At 40.4% G+C, this 19,998-nt stretch overlaps 2 protein-coding genes across 2 annotated transcripts; one reads left to right on the top strand and one right to left on the bottom strand.

The window, feature by feature from the left end:
- Positions 1-728: 728 nt before the first annotated feature.
- mtx3 (metaxin 3) lies at positions 729-7,650 on the bottom strand. Its single transcript, XM_032579156.1, has 9 exons — positions 7,360-7,650; positions 5,579-5,648; positions 5,250-5,326; positions 4,366-4,458; positions 4,097-4,279; positions 3,933-4,005; positions 3,684-3,845; positions 3,386-3,474; positions 729-2,141 (listed from the first exon to the last, which is right to left on the bottom strand). Exons 1-9 carry the CDS (start codon positions 7,438-7,440, stop codon positions 2,046-2,048), a joined length of 924 nt encoding a protein of 307 aa, XP_032435047.1. The 5' UTR covers positions 7,441-7,650; the 3' UTR covers positions 729-2,045.
- Positions 7,651-9,220: 1,570 nt separating this feature from the next.
- LOC116730135 (thrombospondin-4-B) lies at positions 9,221-19,669 on the top strand. Its single transcript, XM_075074337.1, is given in 27 exon segments — positions 9,221-9,416; positions 10,268-10,347; positions 10,349-10,466; positions 10,547-10,794; positions 10,875-10,977; positions 11,055-11,146; positions 12,062-12,113; positions 12,214-12,413; positions 12,500-12,637; positions 12,733-12,813; positions 12,889-13,041; positions 13,129-13,233; positions 13,315-13,422; positions 14,563-14,622; positions 14,624-14,723; positions 15,528-15,607; positions 15,609-15,647; positions 15,726-15,778; positions 15,867-15,951; positions 16,041-16,137; positions 17,517-17,695; positions 17,840-17,860; positions 17,862-17,889; positions 18,011-18,207; positions 18,279-18,451; positions 19,376-19,515; positions 19,608-19,669. Coding segments are annotated over 27 exon segments (2,850 nt in total). The 5' UTR covers positions 9,221-9,343; the 3' UTR covers positions 19,655-19,669.
- The last annotated feature ends 329 nt before the right edge of the window (positions 19,670-19,998 follow it).

Here is a 19,998-nt window from a genome sequence, read left to right as displayed (position 1 = left end):
TTCTCGCTATAAAACAACATCTCAAGCTTCAAACATCTCACATCTGAAAATGAATAGTGTGGAACAGCTGCACATCCACCCAACTGGTTGAAAACAAAAATCATTGTTAAAATAAAGCCAAGTTCAGTTTGGCTAAGTCATATATGGAAGACAGCAAAAGTATACAAGGTGTTCTTCTCAAGTGGGAGCAAAATGTAACTTTTTGCTCTTCATGCTACCATCGTACATCATGTTGAACACTTCAACGTCACGCTGTGAGGAAGGATGTTTTTCTTTAGCAGGTCAGAGTTGATGGGTAGATAGTTTCAGCTAAATTCAGGACAATCTCTGTAAAAACCCCAATAAAAACACTGACATTTGTATTTGTAATGAACCCAAACATGAAAAATCTCTAGAGGTATTAATACTTTTGCAAGGCGTTACAAAACTAACGCACCTCAGCAGGAGCCTCTTTTACAAGACCAACTTAGCCTGTATCTGATGTCAACAAAAGCGTCATTTTTCCACATCTGCAGCCAAAACCAGACTGAAGTTCTGTGTCTCTTCCAATATCCAAACAAGGGACCACATTTATCGGAAAGGTGGGTGTTGTTACGAGAAAGCACGAGGCGTCCAAAAACCTGTCCGTGTGAACTGAAGGAATCATTTTCGCTGTTTACGGATAAATGTTTGGAAATGCCACCAGAAGTCTGTTTGGTTTGCAAAAGAAAAAAAAAACCCCACAGATGTTGTTTCTGTTTGGTACTTTTTGTATTTAAATAATGTAAAGGCATGTTATGAACAAAATCAAGAAACATGGGAAATATCATTTATGAAGTGTGTATAAAAACTCACAGGAACATTTGGAAGAAGAAACCAGCAGTCATGAAGGCACACTGCAACCATCTGTTGACTGGCAGCAAAAATATTTCTAAAAGATGGCGCTGTAGAGGGAATGTAACACTGAATGTGAGGAAGTCTGGTCAGAAGATGGAAAAGATGGGGTTTGTTAACGCATGAAGAACTTCATAGTACTCAGTCCATAAACAAGCAAAGCAGCTAATGAGACTTACTTGGGTTTAAACAGAGGAAATAAACAGGCACAGCAAATCACGCAAAACATGGCAGAAAAAAATAAATAAATGTGCAAAACCAGCTGCATAGAAATGAAGGCAACAAACGAGGTGGTTTGATTGTTAAATGTCACAATAAGACACACATATGCACACACACAGAATTAGTCCCAAATGTTATGCGTGAGCAACTCGATTTAAAGTGCAAATCCTTAATGTTTTTGACAAAAGCTGATCAGCCCTAATAGGAGGAAATCGCAACAAAGCAATTATAATCATCCTATTTAAAACTATGCAAGCAACCCTCAACCAAAAAAAATAAATAGACTAAATACCTGCCATCCTGATTGCATGCAGACTTTAGATTTACTACTGCAAAAGAAATTACTGACCATTTTACAGCCGATGTCAAAATCTGAAAAAAAACATCTTGTGCTCTCGGTATTTACCCTCCAATGTAAATAACGCTTTTTAAATGGACGGATATTAAATATTCTCAGGCTTTAACAAAAATCTGCACCACAACACAGACTGCAAGAGATCAACTCAAACAGGAAGAACTTAGAGGTTTATCCCTTTAAATAAAATCAGCAGAACGGTAAAAGAAAGGCAGTCTGCACCACTAATATTCCTCTCTGGACGTTTCGGTTCCTTTGGCGTCCCTTTCAATATTTCGCGTCTTCGTCATCCCGCACCACTTTGTAGATTTCCACTCTTGACCACATGCATGCTCTCTTCATTTTTATAAATACATCTCACATGCACTTTTCCTTCGTTTCTGATGAACATCTTTAAAATCTATCGTCGTTGTCATAAAAATAGTCTCTTAATTATACAGTCTTAATAACATGATTAATGAAATTCTTCCATTTCAGCCACAGTAGTCCCGTTTCATGAGCTTTTCCCCCCTTCTCAGTATGTTGGGTTTGGTTGAGGTCAACACGGCGGTGCCTGGCGAGTCGTGCAGCTGGATCAGAGCTGGAAGGTCGGGCGTTATGCCGGGGTAGAGTTCTTTGAAGAAGACATACAGGGTTTGGGTTCGGTTCTGTGAGGTTTGTGTTGTGGGCTGCTGCGAAGGTTGTCATCCATCTACAATTTTAAAAAAAAGCAATTCAGCTCTTTGTGCAAATATCTAATGTAGAAATTTACCAAGAGACACTTAAAAACCCCATTAAAACGATTGCCTTACTGATTCCAGGATCTCTAACAACGTTCAAATGTTCCCAACAAATTAGGAAAACACAATTTCTGTGTTCCTGCTTCACTGTTGCTCAACCATCAACTATGCCACACACTGCGGATGTACAGTAGTCTCTATATTCTATATCTATTTCAGCCTGACTGTGGACAGGAACACACCATCTTTTGTTTTCAACTGCATGAAAAAAATATGTAAATAAAGAGATTTTTTTCCTAAGTGAAGCAGATGGCATTTTACACATTATTTTAACCTGGTGTAACATTCTGTATCAGAAATGTTCACAAGTCCATTTTTCTCATTGCATGCATGTCGTCTAATCAACGATCTAAAGTTATATAACACAGTGTTCAGTTACAGAGTAAAAGAAGTTTGGTAAAAATGATGAAGCAGCAGGAACAGATTCTTCTGAGCTGATAACAAACCTGTGAACATCACAGGCTAAAACAGCAAACAAACAAAAAAGTTTGAGTCACTGGGTAAAGTCAAGTCTTGAGTTTTTAAAGTGTAAATATTCCAGTCACATCAGGTCAGTTTGGCCTCAAAGAACATATTTCTGCAAGATAAGATGAAAAGATGCTCATATTGCCTAAATCTTTGCTTTGCCTAAATGTGTCTTTAAGCTAATAACAACAAGGCTAAAAACTTTTGCCACTCCCCTTAGCATCACTAAATATAACGATCTGGCCTTAAAAATTCACAATTTCCTCCTAGCTTCCTTCAGCCAGTCTACATGTACAATTTGGAGGTGTGGACGCTTCTCTCCAGCTCAGAGCTCTACCATTAAGATGCACAGTATAATCAAATCTCTAGGGAAACGGTTTTTTTCTGAGAATTGTTTGGATTGTTCATTAGATTTGCTTGATGAGACCCTTCATGTTGCAGACAGGAAGACATATCAGGTTAATCTGAGCGTTGCTAGCCCTACTAGCTAATCCTCATTAAAATTATCTGAAGACAGAGCCACACTGGTATGAACTAGTTAAAAATCATGTATGAGAAAGAATTTGCAGACACCAACTACTGCTTTATTTTTAATGTTGTGTTGCCGACTTAATATCTAAATACACGACTGTGTTGGAGCCTGCTGAGAGCATCCAATGAACAGAAGAAGAGAAATGGAAAGCAGAAGCACCTTTTCTATTAAGTTGGACTCTTTGTTTACAAGCTGTGTTAGTTTCTGCAGATTGGCATCCATTGTTTCCTGAACAGGTGGAAGCAGACCTGGAGAGAGGTAGAAGGAGGATGATACACACAGAGAAGAAGAAACAAAAGTCAGCAAAATGAGAAAGGTTTGATGAATTAGAATAGAAAAGTAAAGCAGGTGCAAAGAAGCAAAGAGGTGATTGTGTTAGTTTTGCATCCTCGTTATTGACGTGATTTCAACAAGATTAGGTCCTACAGAATATTTCCACTGCATGCAGCAATCTTACGGGGTTTATCTGGACTGAAGTGGGCTGCGAGGACGTTGTCACAGAAACGAGTGAGGTTGTCCAGCTGTCTGAGGTGGCTCTGCAGAGGGCTGCTGGGCAGGTCTGCTTTGTGAAGCGGAGCCAAGAAACCAAACGCAAAGGCATCCAGACTGGTTGGGCTGTGTAAACGACATATCAACCTATGTAGAGATAATAACTTACAGAAACGCTTAAAACTGATTTGCTAAAAGGTGATTCAACTCACGAGCTTGTCAAAGAAATAGTCTGCAGTTCCCAGTCTGTAGGAGAGGAGGTTCAGGCACTCTTTAGCATCACTGTAAATCTGATGTGAAGCAGAAAAAAAGCATCACCCATGAAATCCCGACATCTGACTGGAAACCAGCTGGAGCCGATACAGCTTTGGACGGATTTACCTTTCCCTCCACCTCAGAGATTCTGTGCAGCAGCCCCTCTCCTCTGGTTACCAGGATGCGAGCGAGGGCGACATTTGCAAGGCGACTCGGAATGAAAAGGTTTAGCGGGAACGGTGAGCGGGAAGCAAACCACGGCCGTGTCAGGTTGCTGTAGTTCTCTGCATCCACCCAGAATGTGTGGAGCTGTGGGAAACAAAAACATCGTCTTGAAATTGTCGTTGCATTTTTTTAATTTGAAAACAAAAAAAGGAGAGAGGTAACGCTGGTACCAGAGCTGGTCGCAGTTTCTCCTCAAGTAGAGCGATGTAGGCCATTGTGTCTGCTCCCTGTCTGGCTGTCAGCTCGTAGTCTGCATTAAACCTCTGCAAGAACAGAACAACACTAAAGCATATTACTGCTCATTCTGTCAAATACGCGTGAAAAATCTTATTTTCTTCTTTTAGGTCTGTTGGGTTTAACAGCACTGGTACAAAATCACCTTAAACTGCTTCTGGTTAGTAATGCAGCCACGACAGCTGCTGATGTCTATTCTTCACATTGCACAGGTTAAGTTGCAAGCACTGTGCTGCCAACTAGTGTTCAGAGTGCAAACTACAACTGGTGTATGCTGTAGTTAAATTTCAAAGCCGTGTTTGGCAATAGAAGCAACAATGAAATAATCTAAATAGTACCCAAAAGTGGTAAATATGTTCAATTACCATTATGCCCAAGTAAACCATGCAAAGCTGCTTATACTATCCTAATATTCTGTTATTGATCAAATAGAAATCATAAGATTATTCTGATTTCATGTAAGAAACAGCAGCTATACAATTGGGGTGCACCAATTACTGTTTTCTGGCAGATCAACGATCTTCAAAATGTCTGACCTGCATATACCTGGTCAGACTCGCTAAATTATCAATAATGGGAGGACTATTGTTAACCGCGGATGTGCAAACATGACCCGGTCAGTCAGCCCTCTCTCACAGCAGACCAAAAGGGGGACAGTGGCTGATTTTCAGACCTATCAGAAGGTAGAATAGATTGTTTTTTCATGTATCGGTTGGCTGATTTCTTGGTGCTCCCCTTCTTATATGTCTTTTTATATGGGGTGTGTAAACTGGTTTCAGTTGCATCACTGTGTAGATCCTGAACAAGCCGACCCAGTCACCTGTTTCCTCAGGAAGTTCAGAATCTGTGTTGGTTCCTGAACAACGGTGTCTCCACAAACCAGCTCTGGGACGCTCGCTGTGGACAAAAGAGAAAAAAATAATGAGCAGATTGAAGGTGATAATACAGATATAGAGATATAAAGCATTCTCACTAGAAACTAAACTTTCAGATTCTGTGAATAAGATATGAATACAGTCGATGTCTAAACAGTTTACCAATGTTTAAAATGCACAAACCACCTCAGGAGGGAAGAGCACTCTCCTCTCCTGTTACGGTACTCTGACCACAGAGCTGCACAGGTCAGGTCAACAAGACGCTGCGGCCCACCTGTTAAGGTTTTCCATGTCCAATCCACAGGAGAAACTGAGAGCTTCGCTCCCGAAAACTCTGCATAGGCCTGGAGGGAATAAAGAAGGAAAAACTGGTAAGAAAAAGAGAAAATTGATGATTTGATCAAATTTGTATCAAAAGGTTTTTTGCAGAAATGACAAATCCAGATAGAAAACATTGTCTAAGAACTGTTTTTAGGTCAATATTTTCAGCAGGATTCTCACAATTTATCCATTTCAAAATTCCACATTTTTCCCAGACAGGACAAAACATTTACATGTTTGGTTATATTCATCTTTCATACGTTACACTATGGTAAAGGACTATTTCACAGCTTTTCAGAATGGATAACATCTCCACTTGTCCAATCTGAACTGGATTATATTACAATACAGATCATTTAAAGCACAAACTGACATCTTTGAGACTTTTATTGTTGTACGAAAAAATTTACAAAAAAAAGTTTAATGGTTTTCAATTATCTGTTTGGCATCTGAAACAGAAGCCAGTTTAAGAGCCGCAGGTCGAGTTTTTAAACGTTGACTTGAAAGGGGTTCGCTATCAGTGACAGTAAAACTTTTACAGCTGCTGCATTTTGTTTGATAAAAAAAAAACGGTCGTCCATGTCTACTGAAAGATCCAAATTGGACATGAACAATAAGTGGCAAAATATGTAAAATAAATAAATATAAATGTTCTCAGATCAGTTTTTATTACATTTTCAAAACAGGGATTAATACCATAAAATATCTGATACGATGCATTTTTTTTTATTACTGAATCACATAAAGATAAGCAATATTGAACAAAAATACACTTGTACACTAAGATCAAATATACAACGTAATAAAAACTGTATTTGTGAAAATACTCTACACAGATTGGAAGAAATGTGCAACTGAGTATTTTTACTTAAACTCAAGAATAAGATTTAATCTAAAGTTGTTTCCAAATACACCTTTAGTTACATTTCATTGTAGGACACATATTTAATCTGTGTAAGTGTAAAGAAGTAAATGTCCTTACAGATATAGGAGGGGTTAAGAAAAGTGCATACATTTTAACTTCATATTTTAGTTGATGACATTTACTAAATATTTTTTGAGCAAAATGAGTAAGAACTAAAATGAGAACAGATTATGTGAAAAAAATGTAAAATTTTAGTCTAAATATTTTGACAAATATTAGGTTGAAATGTGCTGTTATCATTAACACTGTAGTTTATACGACAGACTTTAAAATACAGTAAATGACTATATTATGACTATAAATAAGAAAAAGTGCTCCCTTGTGGCCAGAGTTGTTACTGCATGTGTTCAATGACACAACAACACGTCCTACAGCAATCAAACGCTACTGTACACTTCCTGCAGGTTTAATAGCTGAATTATGGTCAGTGACTAGCTAACAAATAAGCTGACGTGAAGTCAAAAGAAATAAAAATAAGAGTTTTATCAGGCTGACCTTGAAGGACAACATTTATTCAAAAGAGGAGTGACTTCTGACAGGCAGCTACACATGAAGGACAAACCTCTGCGGGCAGCAGCTCTTTCTGTGCAGCTGCAGCATTTAGCCGGACAGGACATTTCATCTGTTCATCCCACAGAGCTTCCTTCCCACTGTGTCTAACAAAACTGCAGCAGCTACGTTAGCATCTAAGCTAACCAGAGGTAACAACAGGAGGCACTCTTAACGAAAGCAGAAAAAGGGACCCCGGCTTGTTAAAAGCTGCCGTGGACGAACAGGCTGAGTTTGTTGAGAGCAAACGGGGATCTTACCAGAACTACGAGAGAGTCGGTGTGGACAGAGGGAAGCCCCCAGTCTCCTCCCCAGCATCTCAGCTCCATGGCAGCCGCCATATTTTTGATTCATATGGAGCTGATGACGTCACGGCACAGCTGTCCTCAGACAAACAGACCAAAGAAACACGGGCGATCATTAACAAACAAGATATGAACTAATTAGGTGAAAAATACGATCACTGTGTTGAGCAAACAATGTTCAAAGTTATAAAAGAAACATTCCTCCGCGTTTTTACACCAAGTATAAAATAGTTTTCTTTTTAACTGAAAGAAAAGTAGAGTTACTTAAATCAGATGATTAATGTACACAAGTTTTACAATTTTATCTTTTATTTGGATTACAAAAACATCCACATTATTAAAAACAATATGTTTTTATGTTTTTATTAAAAACAGTATGTTTTTAATAATGTATCTAAATGGTATTTTGAAGGGAAAAACAAATGTTTTCAACAAAAAATCCAAAATGTTTACATTTGTTCACTTGTATGCAACCATTTGTGTATATTCGGTCCCTTACCTGAGTGAAAACTTTTGTCTTTCAGTCTTTCAGAATCGCCCAAGATTGAATGAATTGCTCTATGTTCTCTATTGGATTCAGGTCTAGACTTTGACCGGGCCATCTTAACACATGGTAAAACGTTCCTATACAGCTGTGGCTGAGTCGCTTTCTTCTACTGGAAGATGAACTATGGTCTCAAGTTGGTTCCAAACTTGGAATGCTGATTTATAACAATGTTGCTTTAAACATCGCCACAGCTTTATCCCTCACCTGGCTGCTGATCCTGGTCTTTATGATGCTGTTTGTTCAATAATATTCTCTGTCAAACCTCTGAGTGTTCACTAATTTATACTGAGATTATATTTTAGGGTCTGAAAACCAAAGCGCGCCGCACTTTTCAGGGTTTTATTTGGAAAAAAAAAATTTTTGAAAACCATGAACACTTTTTCTTCAACTTCAACATTATATTCTACATTGAATAGGTCCATATAAATCACAACATAAATTCAGGAATTTAATAAATCTTGAAAGCATTGAAGGGGTTTGGATACTTTGCAATGCACTTCGAGTTTTATCCCACAGCTGATATAATGCTGAAGTTTGCCAGCCTGTTTGGTCAGAGTCCAGAGAGCCAGACTCAGCCGGATGTTCAATGGAAACGCTCCGAGGAATGGTAAATGTCTCTCTCTGACTTAGACAAAACAGCTGTTAAAATATACTTGAGGTCAGCTAGAGAAAGCGTGAACCAGACATTGATTGTTCCATATTTCCACTCAAGTCTTACCCTGTTTGTCCTGCTTTTCCCGCAAGCCTGCACTAGATTAGAGAAAAAAAGGGCTGCAGTGGCATGTAGAGAACATTACCTGGAATCATAAGGAGACTGAAAACATCTGCCATAGATTTATACACACATCAGCAGGCTGTTTAAATATTACCCAAGGGGATCACATCCATTTCTGAGAAGAAGTTTCGCAATATCTGGGAAAAATGACCATTTCCAGAATATTAAATTTTTTTTTTCAGATGGATGGGTTTGTTTATAGAAGTTTTAAAATGTTTCATTTTAAAATACGAGACACACAAAACTCAAGAAATTCTATGTTTATCTTGCACTGAATATGCTCATTAGAACAGAAAATTCACCCGTGCAATGGAAATAATCACTCCAGTGCCTTGTTTTGCATTCAGATGTTTGCAATTACTGTAATGGTGATGATATTCTGACCAAACTGTATACATAAGACGGTACAGAGAAGCAACTCCCCCGCAATTATAACCAAACACCAGTACTCACCAGTGCCACCAGTGAGAAAGGACACTCCCCTTTACTTTAAAAGCTGTGTCTGTGGACAAAAAAACAACGTCTTACCTCTGCCTTGTGAGATTTGTCTGTTCACCTTCATCAGTCGACAGGAGACTTCTGAAGTCTTTTCCCGAGGTGTGTGCTTGGTGACTGGAATGTGTTTTAAAGCAGCAGCTCTATGGCTGGTGCTGCAGCAACTGCTGCTCACTGTCGCAGCTCAGGGTATTGGTAAGTACCGCTTCTGCTCTCATGGAAAACATATTTACCAAAGATTTTGGTAGTCTGTATCTATGAAACATTTTCCATTTCAACATGAGAAAAAATATGAGTGCAGATGCAGTAGAGGGTGAACTTAAAACAAGTTTTCCCCTCAACTTTAGAGTATGATGTTGTGATCTAATAACAAACCGACCTAAACGAGATAGTTTAGGGGAGTACATTACTGAGATCTAAGCTTTCCCACAGTCTGTATTCAACTTTTTTCATTCAACTTTGTGTCACTTTGTTTTATTCTTTGAATCCGTCATTTGTGTTTGTGCATGTAAGTGCAGAGCAAAGAGATTTGGTCCAGTGGACAGAGTTTACTGCGGCTCTATAAAAACACAGCAGGATGCTAACATGAAAGTTCATTTGCTCACACAAACATACATATATGCATGTACATCACAAAGGGTTACAACACAGTGACTCAGTAATTGGGCTGCACCACTTAAAGTCTGCCAGATGGAGTACTTTACCTTCATCTGCTCCCTACTGAAAACATTAATGTGATTTATTGAGATTTCACTTTATGAAGAGGTGCAAACTTATAAATTGTTTTCATTTTAAATTCTCTTACACATAGACATCTGAAAAGCTTGGTATACATGTGAAAACCTCTCTGAAGCTGAAGTGGAGATTAAAGATGCCACACATGTATCCAAAGCTGAATTATGCACTACAGTAGTTTGTGTTTGCAACATGCAATCCCACTAAATTACACTGAAAAAGGATTAATAAGCTCTTTGGTCCCTCTAATTTACTGCTTTGGTGTTATTTTATGTACAACCCACTCCTCTAACAGCTCTCTCCTGTGTTAGTCTACGACCTGCTGGTGTCTCCAGACTGCCTGCCAGACTTGCTCCAAGGAAGCCTGAAGAACAAAGGCAGGGATGAGGCCGTTCCTCCTCTCCTCCTTCAGGCTCCAAAACAGGGCCCCCACCTCTCTGTTCAGTGTGCTCAACCCCAAAGACAACAACAAGTACCTGGAGCTCATTGTGCAAGCCAAACTGAGCAAAGGTGGGTTTGTTCTGCCAACGCTTCATTGTTCTCTGAGTCCAATCTGGTTTTAATGTTTCTGTTTATCTCTCCGTCTCCAGTGACGCTTCGTTACCAGAAGACCGACGGCAGGTTTGGGACCACCAGTTTCAACCACGGCTCCCTGGCAGATGGACGGGAGCATCACGTCATGATGCACGCCAGCGGCCTCCAGCGCGGCCCACCTCGCCTTAACATCTACGTCGACTGCAGGCTCGCTCATACTGTGAATGACCTGCCGGCCGCGTTCGGGTCACTCCCACCTGGGCCCAACAAGGTGGCACTGAGGACCCTGCAGTCAAGTGGACAGGTGAATGAGAAATCTGTGGTGAGAATATGGCTCTGGCCGATCTTCAGGCTTTAATGCGCTCTGTTTTATTTCTCTATTAGGATAATCTGACAGACTTGAAGCTGGTTATTGAGGACACCATCGACAACGTGGCCACCCTGCAGGACTGCAGCATGGAACCTACAGAGTCTCTGCACCTGCTGGGTGTGTTGACATGAGCCTATGTTGTCCCAAACTGGTTGTATCTGAGAGTTTTTATGCTGATTTATAACTTTGCTCAGGTTTCCAGGGAGGCAGGGTGGTGCAGGGTCAGACCACCATGCAGGAGCTGAAGAGCATGCTGTCTGAGATGCGGGAGCTGCTCCACAAGCAGGTTATGTGTCCACTGCCTGCATTTGTCAGTGTGTTTCTAATTCATGGAAAGGGAGAAAACTCTCAGAGTTGCTCCAAAATAAAGTAAAAAGGATCACAATGGAGAGTAGTTTTGAGGGAATCATACTGGAAGCAGCTGAAGGTTAGAAGTTTTCTGGTTTCCCAGGATTTTTTTTCAATTTGATTACTATGGAGATCCAAATATGCTGCGATCCAATAAAGAAAAATTATATTTAACCAATAGTTTATTATATGTATAAATACTTTGATTTAAATAATAATTGTATTTATAAAAACCAGAAAACTGAAGGACTTTTTAAAAATATATATATATTTTAAAGTTGAACAGTGTCAACAAATTATTAATTTGCTTTCCTCTATTTCCTGTTTCCCTGGTGAGGGAAGTGATGCAGAGGCCAATATTTATCAGCCACTCTTCAAAATCAGAAAGACAAGAGCACATGCTATTCTTCCATCTTTGCATCCAAATATTAAAAAAAGAGAAAACCAATTAGAACTAAAACAAACAAGACCTCGCCCAAGATCATCTCATACACAGTGAGGTTGGTAAAAAAATATTTAAAGAACTTTAAAAAAAAAAATACAAAAAAATGATTCAAGTACTGGCTGTTGAGGCAATAAACGTGTTAGGTTCAATAAATGTAGAGGATGCTTAATTACCAAAAAAAACTCTCCAATACTTGATTAATGAGCAGCAGTGAAATATAGAGATTTTCCCAGAGTTCATTTCATGTAAAAACTCGCCATTGATAAAAGATTAGAATATCGGACAGTGAGGCAGAAACATTCTGCTGTTTTTTAGGTGGAAAATCTGATGTTTAAGATGTCATCATTCAAAATTTCCATTATAGCTGAAAGATAATATTGTAACAATGTTCATGATGCTCTGATGTAGATTAAGGAAACAAACTTTCTGAGGAACACCATTGCTGAGTGTCTGCCTTGTGGTAAGCAGTACAAAAAGGTCTTCCAACTTGATTGCAGTGTTTAAACTCTGTTGAAACAAGAGACATTTACTTTTTTCTGTTTTCATCCATGCACCCACAGGACTTGGAGGCAGTCCCACCAACCCTGTCCCAGGTCCGAGTCCTCAGCAGGTGGTCTTTCCTCCCCATCTGACTGGGTGCACACCAGGGACCTGTTTCAGACAGAACATGTGCATTTCCTCAGAGTCAGGGGGCTTCCAGTGTGCCCCCTGTCCTGATGGATACACAGGAGACGGGGTTCACTGTGACGACGTGGATGAGGTATGAATTATGCTTTTTAATTAGCGCTGCAGCACCTGGCAGTGCTCAGCTGTTCATAATCTTTCTTCTCTGTTTTTGAGTTTTAGTGCAGCTTTAATCCGTGTTTCCCTGGTGTCCGCTGTGTGAACACCGCTCCTGGTTTTCGCTGTGAGAAATGCCCTATGGGATACATAGGATCAGAGATCAATGGCGTCGGAGTGTCTTATGCCAAATCACACAAACAGGTCTAACTCAGCCCTCCCTGCTGTATGTTGTAGATCTTTTAATTCACAAAAATACCCTTCCTAGTATTTGTTTTTGACGTTTCCTCCTCTCGCAGGTGTGTGAAGACTTAGATGAGTGTCTGGGCCCACCTGAGAACGGAGGCTGCATCCCCAACTCCCTCTGCTACAACACTATTGTAAGACCCCTTTATGTACAGTGTGCCATTTTAATAGATGAGGACAGTTGTCTCTGACTGTGTCGTCCTCCTCAGGGCTCCTTCCGATGTGGAGAGTGTAGGGCTGGTTTCACTGGTGACCAGCTGACAGGCTGTCATGGCACCAGACTGTGCCCCAATGGTCAGCCGAACCCTTGTGACGTCAATGGGGAGTGCATTGTGGAGAGAGACGGAAGCATTAGTTGTGTGGTATGTGTTCCCAACAGGCATCGATGTAAGAATATATTTGTCACTGTAATATGTTATGATAAACTTTTTTTGTTGTTGTAATCTTAGTGTGGTATTGGTTGGGCTGGTAATGGTTACGAATGTGGGAAGGACACAGATATTGATGCATATCCAGACAATAGTCTTGTGTGCAGAGAAGGCAACTGTAACCAGGTACTCCATTCCTACATCCTCCTCCCATACTCACGTTTAACCCAAGCTTGCATCAGAAACTATTTTTTGTGTATTTTCCAGGACAACTGTGTGTTTGTGCCCAACTCTGGCCAAGAGGATGCAGACAGGGACGGGTCTGGTGACGCCTGTGATGATGATGCAGACGATGACGGCATCATTAACGTAGATGTAGGTGACTTAGCTCATCATATGCAGAGTAGATTCGGTGCCTTTCAGAATGATATTTGCACCTTGAATTTTAATATTTTGTGAGTTTACAACCAAAAATTTGAGTGAGGCTTTCCCATTTTTGCTGACATAAAGCATTCCTACAGCATGATGCTCTCACCACCATGTTTCACTAAGGGGCATGGCATGTTTTGGGTGTTTTGTTGTGATGTTCACATTGTACTGTTTTCTGTTTGAGCCAATCCTAGTCACGCCCCTCATTTCCGTTATTCCTCGCACCTGTGTTGCTTCCTGATTGTCTCCCTTCTTAAGCCTCTCTCAGTCGCAACCACACTGCCAGATTATCGAACGCTTTCAGCAAGTAGTTTTCCAGCACTCTTACCTCGCCCTCATAGCTACGACCACGCTTTGTTCCTCGGACCTGCCCCTTTTGCCTTGCCCTTGTCGGACTGTTACTATCGCCCTTCTGGATCTCGACCCACGCCTGTTTCAGTTACACCGCTCTCGCCCACTCCCACGGATTCTACCCTTAGCCCCGATCGTGCATGACCTCGGCCCGTCTGACTAAGGATTCGGATCTGCTGCCTAACTAGTTTGTACGCTGCCCTGCATCAGCGCTTCCCTCCCCAGGCACTTCCTGCCGAGCTCTGCGTCAGCGCAGCATCCGCGCTCCTCCTGGTTCCTCAGCCGATCACTTCAGTTGCTGATCGCCAAGCCAGTGCTGCAGCGGACGATCCTGCGTGCCCGGTTTAAGCTGCCTTTTAATAAATATCAGAGTTTTCTGCTCACTCCTGTGTCGTGGCTGATTTTCTGGGTCCCTCTAGTGAACCATTACATTTTGTTAGAACATTTTTAGCTTCACTTCAGAAATATTCATGTCTGAAGTGAATAGAGCTCTCTAAATGTAGAAGTGGAAGTGGACTTTCCCTGGCTTTAGCTCCTAAATTAGATATAATAAAGTGAGAAAGTTACAAAGAAGGCAGTAATCTGATAAAACCATTTCCTCTTAAGTGTTTTCATGTATAGTTTTTTTGTCCTATCTCTGTCACAATGTTAAAAGGTTCAAAAAGTACAAGGTATCTTTGCATGGAGCTGTGTGTAACGTGTTAAAAAAAAAACAACTGAATTTGTCTGTCCCAGGATAACTGCTGGCTGGTCCCAAATGTGGACCAGAAAAATAGCGATAAAGACATCCATGGCTGACGCCTGCGATAACTGCAGAACAATCCAAAATCCCTCACAGAGGGACACGGACAAGGACGGACTGGGAGACGAATGTGATGACGACATGGACGGAGACGGTAAGAGTGTGAATAATTAATTTGATGGCTGCTAATCAGATCGGACTGTAAGTTTATATTTTACATGTGGTCAGATTATGGGAAGTGGCCTTTCCTGGTTTTATTGCCTAAATTAGTTAAAAAGAAAAGAGGAACCAAGAGTGAAAGCAGTCATCTGATAAAAGCATTACCGGTCGGAGAGGATTTTCCAGAGTGCAGTCTGTCTGAACATAAGAACCTTCCTGTTAGGAGGATACAGACGGGAACATTTGTTATTGCCTTTCTGTGAAAAACATCCCCCTGCTTCTTTGGTGTCTGTTTCAGTCAACATCTTCTACCTGCTATATCTCTGGGTTTCAGGATATACTAGTACAGTAACTAGTAACTAGTAACACTGCTAGTACAGAGCAGTGTTAGATAAAAAAAAGAAACTCCAACGGCTCTACTAAATGTTTTTCCCAGAAACTTTTCCCTCATACTTCAGTTAATCTGCGTTTGGTGGGAACTCTGATTAACTCTGGTGGAAAATTCTTGCCTTTTGTGTTTACCTTTTGAAGTTTATTGTTCGGTGTTCGGCTTGGCGGTTCTCCCTCATCTTGGTCATTTGGTAATGCTTTCAACTCTGTGGTAGGATTGCTGAGAACTAACTCATGTCTGTCTCGTCATTTAGATAATTTTTTCCGTGGCAAGCCATTGCCAGGAACTGAAGACCATTGGAAACTATTTCACCATCAATTTGAAACAAACGCTGCCATCTGGTGATGCATTCTGACTGCCCTGTAGGTTACATCCAACCAGTCGCTGTGCTTTTAATCATGTTTCCAGGCTTGAAAAATGTTCTTGACAACTGCCAGCGAGTCCCGAACCCAGATCAGGCAGACAGGGACAATGACGGCGTAGGGGACTGCGTGTGACAGTTGTCCTGATGTGGCCAACCCTAATCAGGTAACAATAAAACACAACTAGAGAGATTTCGCTTCCATGTCACCCTCATCCAACTGAGTTTGTGCCACTCACCTGCAGTCGGACTCAGACGATGACCTAGTAGGAGATACCTGTGATGACAACATAGACAGGTACACCCTGCGTTACTGGATGATTGTCTTGAAAGTGTTTTTATTTTTATTTTTTTTTACCTGTTTTTTTTTTTTTTGTTATTGCCAGTGATGGTGACGGTCACCAGAACACGAAGGACAACTGTCCCACTGTCATCAACTCATCTCAGCTGGACACGGACAAGGATGGAATGGTTTCAAATAATTCTTTATACACCTGGTAATAATCACCGATTCATATAACTAATGTAGAGAGAACCAATCTGTAGTTTCTTTCTTGCAGGGAGATGAATGTGACGACGATGATGATAATGACGGCATACCAGACAGTGAAGATAATTGCAGACTGGTTCCCAACTCAGATCAAAAGGACTCAAACAGTTTGTGTTCATTTTTAAATTTTTTTTATTTATTATGTACAGTTTAGGGGAGAAGTTTGCATACACTCATCATCTGAAAAATAATGCTTGATCCATGAAATGATTACTTATCATGCAGAAATTAGGTGTGAATATGATGGACTTTTTTCATCCATTTAGAATCAACATCCTCAGTTACATTTGGACAAATGTCCCCTAGCAAGTTGCAGAGAAACTGCATGTGTTTTGTGGCCACAGGAAAAGTATCTAGAGCTTAGTTAAATGAGGTTGGTTTCCAGGCATGGACTTAGCTTTGAAACAGTCCACAGATGATCAACCAGGGTTGAACTTGGAGCCACTGCAACAGCTTAATGTAGACTGATTTATCCATACCAAAGTCTTTACTTCATCCACTTTGTGCAGCGCACCATCACCACTATGCGTCACTTTTCTTAAGTTTCAACCCCTTTTTGTAATTCCTCCAAGGAAACTTTTTGTCATCCTGGCCAAAAAGTGAATTCTTTCCCCCATCTGATCGTATTTGGCTTGTCCATGTGATCAGCTGAAAATTTCAGTGTAGCTTGAAGATTTATTCTTGTTCAGGGAGTTTATTCTTGTTCTGTATGCCATACCATGTCGACATAAAACTTGCTTCACTATAGATACTGGTGTTTAAGCACTTCCAGTTCATGAAAACTTAGGACCTGGTTGGTTCTCAGGTTGTTTCTGATCACTCTAACTAATATTATTTCATGTGGGCCAGACACTTGGGGTCAGGTGAAACGTAGGCATAGTTGGGTGTGCCAACAATGCAATGATACCAACAGACTTTAACACAGTAAAACTGACCTGCTTTATCGAGTTCAGAAACAGTTTTGTTGTTTGTTTGGGATCTTTCTCCTGTTGGATCACCACATTGTGTTCACATGTTACCTTCCAGCTGGTGATCTGAGGTGAAGTTAAAAACCTTGGAAGTTCTCCTTCTGTACCATCCAACAGTAAAAAAAAACCCCACATCATAATGCTGTCAATACCGTGCCTTACAAAGGACCTTGGTCTATGACTCCCCCAATGTCTACAAAACTCATGGGATTTCTCTGTAGCTTGCTAAATATATATGCAATATATTCTTATATATACACTCTCAGTGTGTATATATTGGAATCGGTGTGAATCATTTGGATCAACCGTGGATTAAATAAAATCCACAATAAACTGAAACTTGAAGTCATATGTTGTAAAACCATTCCACTTCAATACAAGAATACCTCAAATGAATCATTAAAAGGCCTAAAGTTAATTTAACATTCATACCCATGATGAGTGATTTGTACATTTCTGAGTGTAATTGTTCAGTTTTAGCGTATCTATGACAACCAAACTCTACTGATGTATTTTAGTGGACAAAGTTGGAGATGCATGTGAGGGAGATTTTGACAAGGACAACGTGATTGACATCATCGACCACTGCCCTGAGAACGCTGAGGTCACGCTGACCGACTTCAGAGCCTACCAGACCGTGGTGCTGGACCCAGAGGGAGACTCACAGATAGATCCCAACTGGGTGGTACTCAACCAGGTCAGCAACAAGGCTCATCTTACCTTTCTTACCTCAGACTTTTAAGCCCATTTGTAGTGGATTTTCCTCCAGAATGTCTTTCCTCATCAAAGCTCTTTCAAATTATTTTGTTAGAACTTATAGACAGCATATTTCCTCTTCCAGGGTATGGAGATAGTCCAGACCGATGAACTCTGATCCTGGCCTTGCTGTTGGTAAAAACTTGAGTATCTTTGTTTTGTCATGTCCAGTTTTACAATAACTCCAGCTATTTCCCATCTCCCTCCATGGATCCTCTGATCCAAGCTGTTATTTGTCTCCTATGTGCATCTCCAGGCTATAAAGCCTTCAGTGGAGTTGACTTCGAGGGAACCTTCCACGTGAACACAGTGACGGACGATGATTATGCTGGTTTCATTTTTGGCTACCAGGACTCGTCCTCCTTCTACGTGGTGATGTGGAAACAGACAGAGCAGACCTACTGGCAGGCTGCGCCCTTCAGAGCTGTCGCTGAACCAGGAATACAATTGAAGGTTTGCGTGACGTCTATTTCCATCGGTTTGACAGGAGTCCTCCTTGATCCTACATGGCTCTTCTTCAACAGGTGGTGAAGTCTAAGACAGGTCCTGGTGAGTACATGAGGAACTCCCTGTGGCACACAGGAAACACGACGGACCAGGTGCGTCTACTGTGGAAGGACCCTAGGAATGTCGGTTGGAAGGACAAGGTTTCCTACCGCTGGTTCCTCCAGCACAGACCGCAGGTCGGATACATCAGGTACAAGCAGACATGCTCCATCAAACATACTTTAAACACAGTTTTAGTGGAAGGCTAACCTGCTGTCATTGTTGATGTAAAATTTGTTTTCATTTTGGGTTTTTCCATCAAAATCTGTATGCACAATCATATGTTTTACCACTCTTCATTTGGTCCAAAGCCTTATAGCATAATGCATCTCAGCCTTATGGATTTTGTTGCCATGAACAAATATCTGGCAAAACTCTAAAGGTACATCTGGCCATTGTTAAGTCCATATTTTCTGAGGTCCAGGTCAATCCTGAAGCTTTCAATGGTTTACATGGCAGAAACCAGTTTTGATATTTTGGGATGATTGTTCACCCAAAAGTGTTCAAGTTTCTACCACCTGACCCAAACTGTTACTCTTTTAGGAAAGTAATTTGGATTGTAAACCCAAATGGTAAATCGGTAGCAAATCACAAACAGCGTGATTTGTGATTGTTGCGACAACAGCGTTGTGTTGCGAACACAACGCTGTGCTGTGAAATTCAACACAGCGTCACCTGGGGCAGTCACTTTCTATTAACGTCAAGGAGATTATTCTTCCCAAATGTGGAATCAACGACAAAGAGTGTCTGCATAATGTAAAATGTGATGTGAATGAAATAAAGCATTTTCCAATATCCAGTCAGGTTTAGGTTACACGCTTGTTCTTTGCTACAAAAGATTGAAGTTAGAGTTCAACTTACATTTTAGGGGGTTCATGCATTAATTCCAACCTTTGTGTAAAATTTAACCAAGAGATAATTCACAATAAATTATTATGCGGAAAATCTGTGTTTACAGATAGAATTGTTTCTTTTGCATCGTTTAAAAAAATTTACATATAACTCCAATATTGAGTGAATTTATATCTCTGACCAGAAGTGGCTTGTTTTTGTTGATTTTTTATGTTTTACTCAGAGCTCGTTTCTATGAGGGGCCCAAACTGGTGGCGGACACAGGGGTGATCATTAACACCAGTATGAGAGGTGGGCGACTGGGTGTGTTCTGTTTCTCTCAGGAAAACATTATCTGGTCCAATCTGAAGTACCGCTGTAACGGTGAGTGCCTGGTAACTGATAACGCTCTAGTAAATGAAAATGAAAGCTCTGATTATAGAAGTGAGATTTTTTTTCTCTTTTTCCTCTTTCAGACAACATTCCTGATGACTATCAAGCAACAGAAGGGGTAGAACACTGAAGGGGGATTTTACCACAAAGAAAGACGCTGAGATGTGTTGCTGTAGTAGGTCATAGGTCAGAGGAAAACGGAAGTGTTGGAAGAAAAAGAAACCATTTCAGTGACGGCATTTAGAGGAGCTGAACATTGTGTTTTATATCCTTTGTTAATTCAATAAGTAAATCAGTAGTTTTTCCTCGTGTTTATGCAATATATCTTCAGTTTATTAGTGCTGCTCAAACATAATAAGTTTTCAATGAATATTTCTTAAATATAATAAAAGCTGCCGTATGTAAAAATGTTTTTTTTTTTACATATTTGTTAAAACTGTCACCATGTCATGACAGTATAAAATGAGGAAGCTC

The sequence above is a fragment of the Xiphophorus hellerii genome, chromosome 12 (assembly GCF_003331165.1).
Source record: "Xiphophorus hellerii strain 12219 chromosome 12, Xiphophorus_hellerii-4.1, whole genome shotgun sequence".
NCBI classification, from domain to species: Eukaryota; Metazoa; Chordata; class Actinopteri; order Cyprinodontiformes; family Poeciliidae; genus Xiphophorus; species Xiphophorus hellerii.
Note: the sequence above shows the minus strand (reverse complement) of the source record. Positions and strands in the feature narration are given on the sequence as shown.

What these genes read in the sequence shown, in the direction of transcription:
- mtx3 (XM_032579156.1), bottom strand. Translation starts at nt 7,440, where the DNA reads ATGGCGGCTGCCATGGAGCTGAGATGCTGGGGAGGAGACTGGGGGCTT. An exon ending in TCTCTGAGGTGGAGGGAAAG is followed by an intron (nt 4,006 to 4,096) that starts GTAAATCCGTCC and finishes GCTTCACATCAG; the next exon opens with ATTTACAGTGATGCTAAAGA. An exon ending in AGTCCAACTTAATAGAAAAG is followed by an intron (nt 2,142 to 3,385) that starts GTGCTTCTGCTT and finishes TTAAAATTGTAG; the next exon opens with ATGGATGACAACCTTCGCAG.